Genomic DNA, 14,069 nt, shown 5'->3' with positions numbered 1-14,069 from the left:
TACTGGCAAATGGTTGTTCAGGAATTTTATATCAATATATACTCATAGGTGTGTGTATAAAAGTATTTTTCTTCATCTTTATAAATGGATGTTAGGATTTTAAGATTTGATAGTCTGTTCAAAATGGTATTTTATGCAAATTATTTTAATTAGCATTATTTGATTTTAGTGTAAATGTTTTTCCTTTCAGTTGATTCAAATGACAAATAGGAGTAATTGCTATATGCCTAGAGCTGAAGATGTATCAGAGAACAAAACAGACTAGAAATTCATGCTGTGTGGGGTGGTAAAGTGGGTAAACAATAATATAAGTAAAACAGATATGGTGAAAGATTGGGAAAAGTGGGTGATGGGGAACAGAAGAATGTTGCCCCTTTTTTTGGTTAATCTTCACCTGAGGAAATGAGGGTGAAAGGGTGGGGGAGAGAGACATCAGTGTGAGAGAGGTACATCTATTGGTTGCCTCCCACATGTGCCCTGAGGATTGTGACCCTTCAGTGAGTGGGCCTACACTCTAACCACTGAACCACACCGGCCAGGGTGAGTGTGGCTCTTCTACATGTGCTTAAGAAAGCCTACCTGAAACCGTGATATTTCAAGGTGACAGCTTAAAGAGGAGGGTGGGAGTGGGGAGAAGCTGGCCATCCAGCTTGCAGAAGTGCGGTGGAGTAAAGGATGATGGTTTCAACAGAGGGAATAGTAACTGAAACAGCCCCTAGAGAGGACTCTCTGTCTGGTATGTTGCAGTAACAGTAAAGATGTTGGTTCAGCTGAAGCATAGTGAGTAAGGGGGAAATAATATGGATGAGGTAGAGAGAGGACATAGTGGGAGGCTGTTGAGCTGACTTTGCCTTTTGTATTTTATGAAAAAGGAAGGAGCAGAGTAGTGACTTAAGTTTAACAGGAGCTTTCTGGCTATGTTTTAAGAGATTATAAAGGGCCAAGAGTGGAGTTGGAGAGAGAAGTTGCAGGATCCTGCAAACGTGGAGTAGTACTCAAAATGGTGATGGTGAGAAGTAGTCAGATTCTGGGTATAATTAATTTGAAAATAGACTTTGGATTTTGCTGATGATTATGGGCATATGGGAGACACAGTTCAAAGGATGATTGTAAGATTTTTGGCCTAAGTAACTGCAAGTATGGAAATTGCTAATGACTGATTTGGAGAATCCTGCAGGGAGGAGCAGATTGGGGCAGGAAGATCAGGAACTCTGTTTTGGAAAATGTTAAGTTTGAGATGGCTTTTGAACATTCAGGTGGAATGTCAAGTCAGTAGTTGAATTTTCATCTGGATTTTAGATGAGCTTACTGGACTAGAGTTATCTCATGTGATCGAAAACTGTATCAAAGGACTGAACCCTGGAATATTCCAGATCAGAAGGAATCGGTGAAGAGTGAGAGCAGTCATTGGAGTAGGGAGGACAGCTGGCAGAGTGTCCTGAAAGCAAGGGAAAAAATTATTCCAGGGAAGAAGGATCAGTACTAATTAGTTGTAATTTGTAACCATTTAAATCTCTTAAAATGCTATTTTTCAAAGACTTATAATGACATCTTATTCTCTTGACCTTTTTTTCTGGTTATACCTTATTACTACAAATTTAAAATAGTATATGCTTTTGGATTCAGGAATTAGAGAACTGGAATTATAAGGGTGATATAAGAAATGGAATTATGGGTATTATTTATTTATATTGATTCAGTTATCCCAGCAAACCGATAGGGTCTCATTATATTCCCAATTTTACTACTAATGAGTTATGCTCAGATGGAATGTTCACAAAGCATACGAGCCACCATTCGAATTCATTTCTAACTCCCCAAATCCATATTGCTTCAAAAGTGTTTCCTTTGGGAGAAGGAAGAATTTTTAAGATTTTTTATTATAGTGTCTGACTTAGGAACTAATAATTCTTTCAGAAAAATTAGTGGGTGGTAGATCCTCCTATTCCTTTCTTAGTGCTTTAAAAAGAACAAAATTAAAATCTGTTTTAGGGTTAGACTACCTAGATCATGGTTAATTTTGATTTCCCTTATATTCCTCTGAAGATCCTTGAAAATGTTTCTTGTCACTGCATCTTTTTCTTTGTCACAGCTTCCGTGTTTATCTCCCTGCATTGTCGCAGCCACCCACCTATCTTCTCCCCACCCCTTAATAGAAGTTAAAATTTATGAATGCAAGGCTTCTATACTTTCATTGGTAGGGTGGGGATTGTGTCTTATCAGTACTTTTTAATAGAAGCTATGATAGGCAGATATAATTGAGTTTCTTTGAATTTCAGGTATATTCATTCATAGGATTTTTAAATTTTTTTTAAGTTTAGGTCATTTTTTTGCTCATCATTTATTCAGTAAACAATAAATGTATGCAGTGTGCCAGATACTGTGGTGGGTATTTGAGGTACAGCTGTTAACAGATGTTTCATGTCATTATTGAGTTCCCAGTATAGCAAGGAAAACAAGTATTGAACAAATAACTACAATTGTAGTAAGTTATTTATTTTTTGGCCTGGCCAATTAAGCTGACACATAAAATTTAATACTTAACTGCTTTTACTACTATCCCTAAAAGTTACTACTTACAGGGGAAAAAAATTGATTTCAGACAATTAATTTAGGACACACTTGATTCATAATGTTGCACATTGCGTTATGTAAAATTGTTTGTTTGACAAATACCAGAAAGGCCTTATTGTAGGTGATAATTAGGGGAGTACAGGTTGTAGCGTCCGATTGCCTAGGTTTGAATTCTGGTTCTATTACTTATTTATTAGTTAGGCATTCTTGGGCAGTTTCTCAAACTCAGGTTTGTTAAAATTCACATCACAGTATTGCCATGAGGCAATTCATGTAGAGTACTTGCCTGACACAGTACCATGAACACTGTAGGTGTTCAGTGTAGTCTTTTTATTTTTAGTTGTTAGTTTTACCTTTTAAACATACATTTCTGTATGTTTTTAAATGTAAACTTAGGGAAAGAGAACAGCCACCACGTTTTGCTCAGCCTGGGACATTTGAATTTGAGTATGCATCTAGATGGAAGGCTCTCGATGAAATGGAGAAGCAGCAGCGTGAGCAGGTTGACAGAAACATCAGAGAAGCCAAAGAGAAGCTGGAGGCAGAAATGGAAGCAGCCAGGCATGAGCACCAGTTGATGCTGATGAGACAAGGTAAGGTGGGTTCCTGTAGATGGGTTATGATTTTTTTTCCTTGAGGTTTATTTATAGTTCCCACTGGCATCTGTTACTTTTTAAGTTGCCACTCAGGAATTTAGAGACAGTCGGAACTCAACGTATTAGAAGCAAAATTAGCCCTTTTCCGAGAGAGCATCCTTGTAAAAAAAAGCTTTCTCTACACAAGTAGTGTTGTTGGAAGTAATTAAGGTTGTTAAATTTTGCCTGTAGCAAGTATGTGATTCTGCTGGCAAAAAAAGCAGCACGGTAGATAATTTTTGATATGTAGATAATGGCATAAAGTCACACACGTCAGGATTTTTTTTGGTGGAAAGAATTAGGACAAATGCTGGCTGTTGAAGATTATTACTACATGTAAAAGATTACAAATGGATATTCTTTGGCAGAGATAAAGATTCATGTGTGCTGGTGGATATGGTGATTCAAGAAGACTAAATTCTTAGTAATTGGGAAGAAATTTTAAACACCTGAGACAGCTAACTGAATTTCTAAGAGCAGATATAACAGGTGATATTTTACTCTCAGATTTACTGATCAAATACCTAACAACATGACAAGATGTTTAAATCTATATTAGAAGCTCGCTTCTTGTCCCCTTTCCTCTTACTAGGTTTCTTTTTTTTAATCCTCATCCAAGGATGTTTTTTCCCATTGCTTTTCAGAGAGAGAAGAAGGGGCAGAGAGAGAGATCTAGGTTTCTTTTCATAAGTATAAATATCTTTATTATTTCTCTATCCTCCTGCTTTTTTTTGTTCTTTAATTCTCCAAATAATCTTTTTTTAAAAAAATATATCTTTATTAATTTCAGAGAGAGGAAAGGAGAGGGAGAGAGAGAGATGAGATAGAAACATCAATGATGAGAGAGTCATTGATCAGCTGCCTCCTGCATGCCCCTGACTGGGGATCGAGCCCGCGACCCGGGCATGTGCCCTGACCAGGAATTGAACCCCGATCACTTGGATCCTAGGTCGATGCTCAACCGCTGAGCCACACCCGGCCGGGCCTCCAAATAATCTTTCCTGGTTCTCCCTATCACTCATCTTTTCCACTATCTGTAATAGTTGTGTATTAAAATAAGCACCTAATTTCTTTCTGTTATCTTTCTCTTAAATCTTTTTGGTTTTTTAACATTTCTCTAAATATTTACCTACCTTCTCTTGGCTTCCCCCAGAGATCAGGGCCCCAAAGATGCTTTCCTGGATTTCTGCAGTAGCTTTCTTATTGGACTTTTTGCCATTGTCCTATAAGCCATTTTTAAAAAAATACTAGAGATAGTATTTATTTGAAAGGTGAAAATTTGATCAACACTCAAACTCTAAATCCTTTTGGTAGATTTCTCATTTCCTTTAGAATAAAAATCTTGTCCATCCATCTCCCCCTATTCAGAAAATGTTTATTGAGCAGTTATGATTAAGTCACTGAATAACTTTGCAGATGCCAAATAAGTTAAAATCCAGATCAAAAAATAGAAACTAGTCAGACATTTCTTTTAATTTGTACCCTAAACCTAGCTGTTCTTTTAAGTTTTCTAATAAAACTGAACTCATTCATATCATGAATGTTTAAAGATAAAGTTTCTTGGAGAAAATTTGATAACTGTTACCTCAGATAAAGTCAAGAATCATTGGCTGGTTAGAGCTGGAAGAGAAAGCTTTAAGTTCATCCAGTCTTGTGGTTTTGTGGTTTTAAAATTTGGTTACACATCAGAATCAGCTGAGAAATTTTAAAAACTTCATTTACTAGGCCCTAGTGCTTCCATCCATATGAATTGCTCTCTGCTCATAGACTGTTAGGCCCTTTGCCACTTTATTTTTCCACTATCTACAATCATGGCATGGCTAGTAAATAACAAGTGAAAGCATTAAAAGATATTTTGTTGCTGCTACTGACAGTAGTATAAGTCATTACTTCAGCACATTTAATGTTAGTTGTAGGAGATGCTGTCTGAGGTACTAAGGACATAGTGATGACAAAGAACAATACGAATTTTTTAGGTGTCATGGAGATCTTGTGAGCTCTTACAACCTCACCCCAAGGGCATTTAGACCTCTGGAGAGTAATTTTGCAAAGTTATTTCCCATGAGCTTTTAATTTATTGCTTTTTTTGGTATTTATTTATAACCCCAGTTAACAATATTTTGGTTTATAATATTAGAAAAACACATTGCTTAATGTTTTCCACTCTGTGCTTCTGGATTTTCTTTTGCTGAAGTACACCTCGTATTTGTTTCAGCAAAGCTCTGCAGGTGATAAATGTGTCTCAGTGTTAGTTTTTTAAAAATTTACAATTTTTTTGTTCTACATTTATTATATATTTTATCTAGCATTTTTAAGTGTATGTTCAGGTGGGGGAAGGACTTTAGGTAATCTTAGTTTTCTGGCTCTGTGGAAACACAGGACTCTCCAGTTGACCTACTATAGAAGGAGAAAGCTCAAACAGTGCAGAAAAAGTCCCTCCTCCCTTGCCCCACCTTCTGTTTTCTGTGGGAATCACTGTTTCTTCTGTATTTAAGTTTCTTTTGTATCTTTTAATGAAAAAAATCTTTCATATCTTGGTAGAGGTGTGTATTTAACAACAACAAAAACACGTTTATCTCTTTCTGCACCTTGCTTATTGTACTTTCTACATAAGTATGTATATCTTAATCTGTCTCCTTTTTTAAATAGCTGCACTATATTCTGTTAAATGACTGTAATTAATTTGGCTCACCCTCTCCTGATTGACATTTAGTTCTCTTTCCATTTTGTTAGAGAAAGCAGCGCTGCAGTGAATATTTATGTACATCTTAGCAAATTTTTGTAAATGTCGATTCTTATCAGACACACCAGTACTTTTAATAATTACTGAGGTTTGTTTAGTCCTTTCTAGATCCAAATCCCTTTATGTTATTATTTATGTATGCCTTTGTACTGATAAATCAACTAATAGAAGTACATTTATTTCCTTTAAATTACATCTTTTTGTTTCTGGTTATCAAAGGAAAAAAGAACAAGAAAATAGGTATATTCAGTTCCTTTCTCTTTTCCCCTTAAGTTTTATTAATTTTGCTTCCAATTTGTCTGGCTTTATCACATTGACTTAATGTTTTTTAAATATAAAGCTGGTTTTATTTATCTTTTTTATGTGTATGAGGACATTTAAGTTCTGTTCTTTTTAACCAGCTTTCAATTATATAATACTGTGTTACTAACTGTAGTCACCATGTTATAGTTTAAATCCTCAGACCTTACTCTTCTTTTAGCTGAAAGCTTGTACCCTTTTACCTACTTCTCCATATTTCCCCCTCTCAGCCCCTGCAACCACTTTTCTACTCTGTTGTTTATGTTTGACTTTTTAAAGATTCCAGATATAAGTTACACCATGCAGTGTTTGTTTTTCTCTGGCTTATTTCACTGAACATAATGCCTTCAAGGTTCATCCATGTTGTTTCAATAGCAGGATATCAGCATTTATAGGAATTTGCTAAGATGGCCCTGGCCTGTATGGCTTGGTTGAGCATCATCCTGTGCACCAGAAGGTTACCAATTTGATTCCTGGTCAGGGCATATGCCTGGGTTACAGGCTCTATGTTTCTCTCTCTAAAATCAATAAAAACATATTTAAAAATATTTGCTAAGATATATGTATTTTTCATGGCTGAATAATACTCCTCTGTGTGTGTGTATCTTTTTGTACATATGTATATAGGTGTGCATGTGTGTGTCTATGTATATGCACCACATTGTATGTCATATATACCACATCTTTTATATATATACACACACACACACACATACACATATATATCTTATTGAATTTATTGGGGTGACTAAAGTTATATAGGTTTCAGGGGTACATAATTTCATATTGTACGTTTACCACCCCAAGTCAGGTCTCCTTTCTTCACCATTTATGCCCCCTATACCACATCATCTTGATCGAGTCATCCATTGACAGACCTCAGGTTTTTCCCATATATTAGCTAGTATGAATAATGCTCCAATGAATGTGGAGGTAGGTGCAGCCATCTTTTCAATATTATATGTGTTTAAATCTTAACCTTATTTTGCCCGGCCTGGCATGGCTCAGCAGTTGAGCGTCGACCTAGGATCCAGGTGATTGGGGTTCGATTCCTGGTCAGGGCACATGCCCGGGTTGTGGGCTTGATCAGTGACTCTCTCATCATTGATGTTTCTGTCTCTCTCCCCCTCTCCTTTCCTCTCTCTGAAATAAAAAAGATATATGTAAAAAAATAAATAAATCTTAACCTTATTTTAAATAGGTTGAGGCATGACTTTTCTGTTCCTCACTTGATTGACTGATGTTTACCCTCATAATATTTTAAAGAAGGGTTTCAGAAACCACATTCCTGGACTTCTTGCATGTTGTAAAGTTCTCTATGGTACTTGTACTTTAAACTGGCTCTCGAATTGTAAAAATTCATGGATTTTCCTGCCCTTTCTTAAGTACTTGGTAACATGTCTCATTGTCTTCTAGCATTGAATGTTTCTGTGGGGAAGTCTGAAATAAGCCTGTCCTCCCCCCGCCCCCTTGTAAGTGACTTGATCCTTTTGCCAAGCTTCCATATATGAATTGGATATGTTTCCCCCTCAAAATTTTGTTACAAGAAATCTTAAACAAAAAACTTGAAAGAATATTAAGGTGTTCACTGCTTAGATTCTGTTGTTAACATTTTATCATACTTGCTTTATTATATCTTTCTCTCTGTCTGTTATTGTGTTCAAGTTGTGTTGTGTTCCCTAATATTTCAACCTTTCCTTGGGAATAGATATGTCCTTTCAATCTGTAGATTCAATCCTTGTATTTCTAGAAAGTGGACTTACTAGTTCAGAGAGCATACATTCAGTTTTCATGACTTGAAGAGTATTAAATTGAAAAAACAGTTTCTTACATTCTAGTAAAACGAACTTTAAGTTTGTCTATATTCCCTTCTGTTCCCTTTCGCTGTGTATCTATGTTTATGATGTATTGAAATTTTATAGTATCAATAAAATTTTGTGTTCTTTTATTATTAAATTTGTTAGGTAAGCATTTAAATATATATTCTAGTAATCAGTAGTACTGCAGCTGATGTCTTCATGTCTATTATGGATACCTTTTGGTTATATTTTTAAGAAAAATTCCTATAAGTGTGTGGTTTACTAGATCAGAGGATAAAAACATACTTAGTTATATATATTTTTAGTAATTTCCCCACCCAGAAGGCTGCTATTGTCTCAGTGTATAGATATATACACTTCAGTGAAAATTTAGGAACTTTGGATATTAATAAAACTTAAAAGAAATAATTTAGGCCCTGGCTGGCTAGCTCAGTTGGTTAGAGCATCCCTATGCACCAAGTTTGTGGGTTCGATTCCAGGTGAGGGCACATGCCCGAATTGCAGGCTTAATGCCCATTTGGGGGCGTGCAGGAGGCAGCCGATCAATGACTGCTCTCATCACTGGTGTTCCTCCCTCCCTCCCTCCCTCTGAAATCAATAAAGATATATTTAAAATAAAAAAATAAAGAGCCCTGCCTCTAATTTTAAAAAAAAGAACCAATGAATGCATAAATAAGTGGAACACCAAATCAGTGTTTTTCTTGTTTTTCTTTTTCTTTCCCCCCCTTTTACTCTCTCAGATCAATTTAAAAAATGGTGTAAATGTAAAATGGTAGTTTTGTTTCAAGTTGATATTACTCTATTTAGTATCAGATAATATGTTTATCTGATAATTGGATTGTTCAATCCTTTGAGCTAATTATTATACCAAAGTTATAGGTAAGGAAATGTGATCCGAGAGGCTAAAGCAGCTTTATGACCTGGCACAGCTTAAAAGAAGAAGATGCAGTTGTCAGAAAACAAACATTAATGCCCTTTTCTTATACTTTTTCATGGGCAAAAATGTAATGCACACATATATATTTTGTTGTTAATCCTCACCTGAGGATATTTTTTCCATTGATAGTTTTTAGAGAGTTGATTTTTTTTTTTTTTAAAGATATAATGGAAGGGTGAGAGTGGAGGGAGGAGGGTAGAGGAATACCTGTGTGAGAGAGAGACATCTATTGGTTGTCCCCGGTATGTGCCCTTGATCAGGAATCGAACCCGAGACCGTTTGGTGCATGGGCTGACGCTCTAACCATGGAACGAGCATCACCAGCCAGGGCTGTAATGCATATTTTTACATTTATAATTATATATGGTAGGCAGTCTGTAACTTAAGAACAGCTAACCTACAAAACTATGATAAAATTTTTACAGGGTATACTTGATTGACTTTCTTGGATACTTAATGATAGTAGGACATTTTTCATACCTTGGCTTATTGAAGAATTTCCTACGAGGTTTCTCCCATTAAAGTAATTTTGTGTGACTTAATGTTGGTTGAACAATGGAATCATCTTAGGGAGGTTAAAAAAAGGACATGTCTTTTCCACATGCCAAGACATTTTGATTTAATTGGTCTGTGGTTAAAAGGTATTTAATTAATTCTAACGAGCAGTTAGTTATGGTTGACAATTGTGTAACTGTTTAAAATAATTGTAGTCGTATTTGATGTCCTTTAAGATTGCTAAGTGTTATCTCAACGGGCATATTATAATTACCTGGTCCCTATCCCATATACCAAAACTGACTTTTCTGAAGAGTCCCAAAATCTGTTTTTTAATTTTTATTTTTTAAGTTTCCTGGTTACATCTGGTTATCCAGGTTTGGGATACTGGCATTTTGGAACGAGCTTTGGAATAAAGATAGATTTGGCTGTGTATTCCAGTTGAATTGAGCAATAGCTGAATAGTTAGAGCACATTTATAATCTATCTGAATCTTTTGTGTGTGTGACATAATGCACAAATTGTTTCCAGTCTATAAGATGGGAGGATAATATTTACCTTGTTAGGGCTTTGATGCCAATCTTGTTATGGTTATGATGATAGGGTTATTGTCATATAGAAAGTTAACTGAAACTGTTAGTATTATGTAAGTTCTGAATGTAGTGATTTATTAAGAAACTTGAAATAATTTATGTTCATTTTTAGAAATTCAGATAACATGATGAGAGACAAGGAAAATAAAAGCAACCAATTGAGCCATTCAGAATATTTTAATATTTTGGTACCTTTTAGTCTATCCTTGTATGCACACAAAATTTGGTAAGATACTATAAAGATTTTAACACTTGGAAAGTTAATCCGTTACTTCCTCAGATGTGTGAAACAGGTGTACTTTTTTTTTTTTTTTTTTAAATATATCTTTATTGATTTCAGAGAGAGGAAAGGAGAGGGAGAGAGAGATAGAAACATCAATGACGGGAGAGTCGTTGATCGAGCCCACAACCTGGGCATGTGCCCTGACCGGGAATCGAACCCTGATCGCCTGGATCCTAGGTCGACGCTCAACCGCTGAGCCACTCCCGGCCGGGCACAAATGTACTTTTTGTTATCTTATGCTACTGTGGAACCCTTGTTCTTGATATAGCAAGTACAGTGACAGTGGGAGTGCTTGTCTTGTTTAAAAATCTTGTTCATCTCAGTATTAAGCCTTTTTCCTCTTTCAGGAATTCTTTCCTCATTGCCCTCTTTCATAAGACAGTGACTTTCAGTGTCGGAGGAATTTTACACTGTGTTGGGAGGGATGTTTTCTGGGCTTTATGCAGTGTCCTATCACTATTCTTACTGTTTATCTGGTCTGGTTCTTACATGCCCTCTGCTGATGTCTCCCAAGGCGTCTTTTTGGGCTTTGCACTTGCTGCTGAAAAATTCTAATTTGTTTAAAAGATGTAAGTGAAAATACAGCTATCATTTATTCTTTTTTTAGTATGTTTTCATCCCCATGTTAAAAAAAATTACCTATTTTAATTTCTGAATAAAAGGATGAATTTTATTATTCTTTTCATACACGTGAAGAAGCAGGCCCAGAAAGAATATTAATTTGATTAATTACATAGCTTATAATCCTTTATTATAAGATAATATAATAGACAGACACCAGGTGCATGAATTTGAATAAATTAATATGTATATTGCTCATAATAGTTTACATGCTCATTGATATAAAAATACACAAGGGAAGCTAAAATGTTAATTGGTAATTAATATTTTATAGATTTAATGAGGCGTCAAGAAGAACTCAGGCGCCTGGAAGAACTCAGAAACCAAGAGCTGCAAAAACGGAAGCAAATACAACTGAGGTAAAAATGCAAAACATTGTAACATAAATGTGAATACACATAGTTTTTGTTTTTACTAATAAAACTTCACTCTCCCATTGTAAACAAATCGTATAAGTTGGAAAATACAAAAAAATTGTCCATTTTTGACTGTACTTGGCGATTTATTCCACAAAGTAGCATAATTTCTTCAGATTTTTTAGCTTAATTGCATACATTGTGACCATACATACAGGGCCTAGGCATTATTGCATATATTTTATTGTAAGAATGCACTATGATTTACTGCATTTTCTCTTCGTTTTAATTTTTTTACTGTGTATAAAACTACTATGAATTCCTTTATGCATCTTTGTGCTTCTGGAACAGCTTTCCATGTACCTATAAATATTTAATTGTGAAATATGAGATAAATGTTAACTTTTTTTAAAAAATAAATCTTTATTGACTTCAGAAAGAGGAAAGGAGAGGGAGAGAGAGAAATAGAAACATCAATGATGAGAGTGTCATCGATCTGCTGCCTCCTGCACACCCCTGACTGGGGATCGAGCCCGCAACCCAGCCATGTGCCCTGACCAGGAATCGAATCCCGATCACCTGAATCCTAGGTCAACACTCAATCGCTGAGCCATGCCCGGCCTGGCTGGGCTTAACTCTTAAAAGTTTAAAAATCATAATGATTAGGAAATGTTATGAACGAATCTATGATAGATTAAAGCAAACTTAGTTTGTTTTTCAAATAAAATTTTGAAAAGTGTAGTAAGTTCTTGTATAGAAAGTAAGGTGCTCATGGGAAATAAAAAATGAAGAAAGTAAAAAACCGTGAATGAGTGTGAAGTGTCTTCACCGGCGGGGATAGGTAGTATTCAGTATATTTTAGTTTATTTTTTTCCAACTTTGTACCTGGGGGGGTGTGTGTGTGTGTGTGTGTGTGTGTGTGTGTGTGTGTGTATTTTTGTTTGTTTGGAGAGGAAAAGAGAGGGAGAGAGATAGAAACATCAATGATAAGAGAGTCATTGATTGGCTGCCTCCTGTATGCCCCCTGCTGGGTTCGAGCCCCCAACCCTGGTATATGCCCTGACTGGGAATGGAACCTGAGATCTTTTGGATCATAGGTCTATGCTTAACCTCTGAGCCACGCCAGCCAGGCTATATTTCCATCTTGGAAATATTCTGATTTTACCCTAACCTACTTATTCTCAAATTGTGGTACTTGGACAGGCCACACCAGCATTCTAACCTAGGGAATTGTTAAAAAGTCTCAAACTTCTCTAACGCTATAGGGACAGAGCTTTAATACTTATGCAGTAGAACCTTGGTTCTCGAACTTAATTCGTTTCGGAAGGCTGTTCAAGAAGCGATTTGTTTGAAAAAAGAATCATTTTTTCCCATTAGAAATAATGTAAATTGAATTCATTCCAGACCCCAAACGATTCCGCATTAACATTTCTTATATACAGTAAATGTCAAATGTACTGTTTAATCTATAAACAAACACTTCTTAAATTTATTCAACTACCCCCACTAGCCTTTAATGAATCCCTTTCAGCACTCATTATAGGGGTGTCCTTCAGGTCAGCATGCAGCATCTTCACTTTTTTACACATCGCTGCCTCTAGCAGTCATTGGCTAACTGCTTTTCGTTTATCCACATCAACAGCAGTTTTTCTGCCTCTTCAATTCACTGTGATCATTGTTTCTTTCACACCCCTAGCACATTAGCAGTCTTTTTTTTTTTTTTTTTTTTTAACATTTTTAAATTAATTTTTTTTAGGGAGGGGACAGGAAGGGAGAGGGAGGGAGAGTGAGAAACACTGATGTGAGAGCAAAACATCGATCCACTGCCTTTTGCATGCCCCTAGTCTGTGCCCTGGCCGGGAATGGAACCGGCAACCTATTTGGTACAACAGCCACACTGGGCAGGGCAACATTTGCACTCTTTTTTAAAAATCTTCACTAGAGGACATTTTTCTGTTGATTTTCAGAGAGAGTGGAAGGGAGGGGAGAGAGAGAGAGAGAAAGAGAAACATCAGTGTGAGAGAGACACATTGATTGGTTGCCTCCCTCTTGCACCCGACAGGCTGGGGATGGAACCTGCAACCCAGGTACGTGCTCTTGGGTGGGAATTGAACCCACGACCCTCTGGTGCTCAGGCTGATGCTCTACCACAGAGCACACGGACCAGCGGAACATTAGCACTCTTGATATCCTCTTTATGTTTTAAAATTGTGCTAATCGTCCATTTTGCCAAAATAAAAGCAAACAAAAACAAACCCACAAAAAGATTCACAGCACAATTTCCTGAGATGTTAATAAGGCAAGGTTTAGCTGTATGTAAACTGATTCACACTGGCACACTCTCTCCTTTGTTTGTGGCCTGAGAGACTTTGTCATGCTGATGTATCAGCATGAAGGGGTTGTCAGGTCTAAAACCCTGGTTAAGGACATTTTGAGACATTTTTTTCTGTGAACAACTTGGTCAGGAACCAAATTGTTTGAGATGAGAGAAGTGCGAGAACAGAAGTATGACTGTACTTGACAGCTAGGGTTTTTGTTTTTGTTTTTTTTTTAAACCAAACTCATTTTATATGACCATAGTGGTAATAGTGGTAGTTTTTCTTTTCTGTTTTTAATTTTATTTTTTAATTATAATTTACATTCAGTATTATTTTGTAATAGTTTCAGGTGTACAGCATAGTGGTTAGACAATCATCTGCTTTACAATATATT

At 36.2% G+C, this 14,069-nt stretch overlaps 1 protein-coding gene across 2 annotated transcripts in view; it reads left to right on the top strand.

The window, feature by feature from the left end:
• The window catches only part of PSPC1 (paraspeckle component 1), a 111,559-nt gene that overhangs the window by 23,314 nt on the left and 74,176 nt on the right, over positions 1 to 14,069 (top strand). For both annotated transcript variants that reach the window (XR_013998075.1, XM_081126862.1), the window contains exons 4-5: positions 2,971 to 3,167; positions 11,276 to 11,360. Coding sequence is in view for 1 of the 2 variants with exons in the window: in XM_081126862.1 (XP_080982988.1) it covers positions 2,971 to 3,167; positions 11,276 to 11,360 (282 nt within the window). In the remaining variant the exon portion in view is untranslated. The remainder of the gene's footprint in view (positions 1 to 2,970; positions 3,168 to 11,275; positions 11,361 to 14,069) is intronic.

The sequence above is a fragment of the Miniopterus schreibersii genome, assembly GCF_964146895.1.
Source record: "Miniopterus schreibersii genome assembly, chromosome: 2".
NCBI classification, from domain to species: domain Eukaryota; kingdom Metazoa; phylum Chordata; class Mammalia; order Chiroptera; family Miniopteridae; genus Miniopterus; species Miniopterus schreibersii.
The sequence above is the reverse complement of the archived record's forward strand: the minus strand, read 5'-3'. Positions and strand labels throughout refer to the sequence as shown.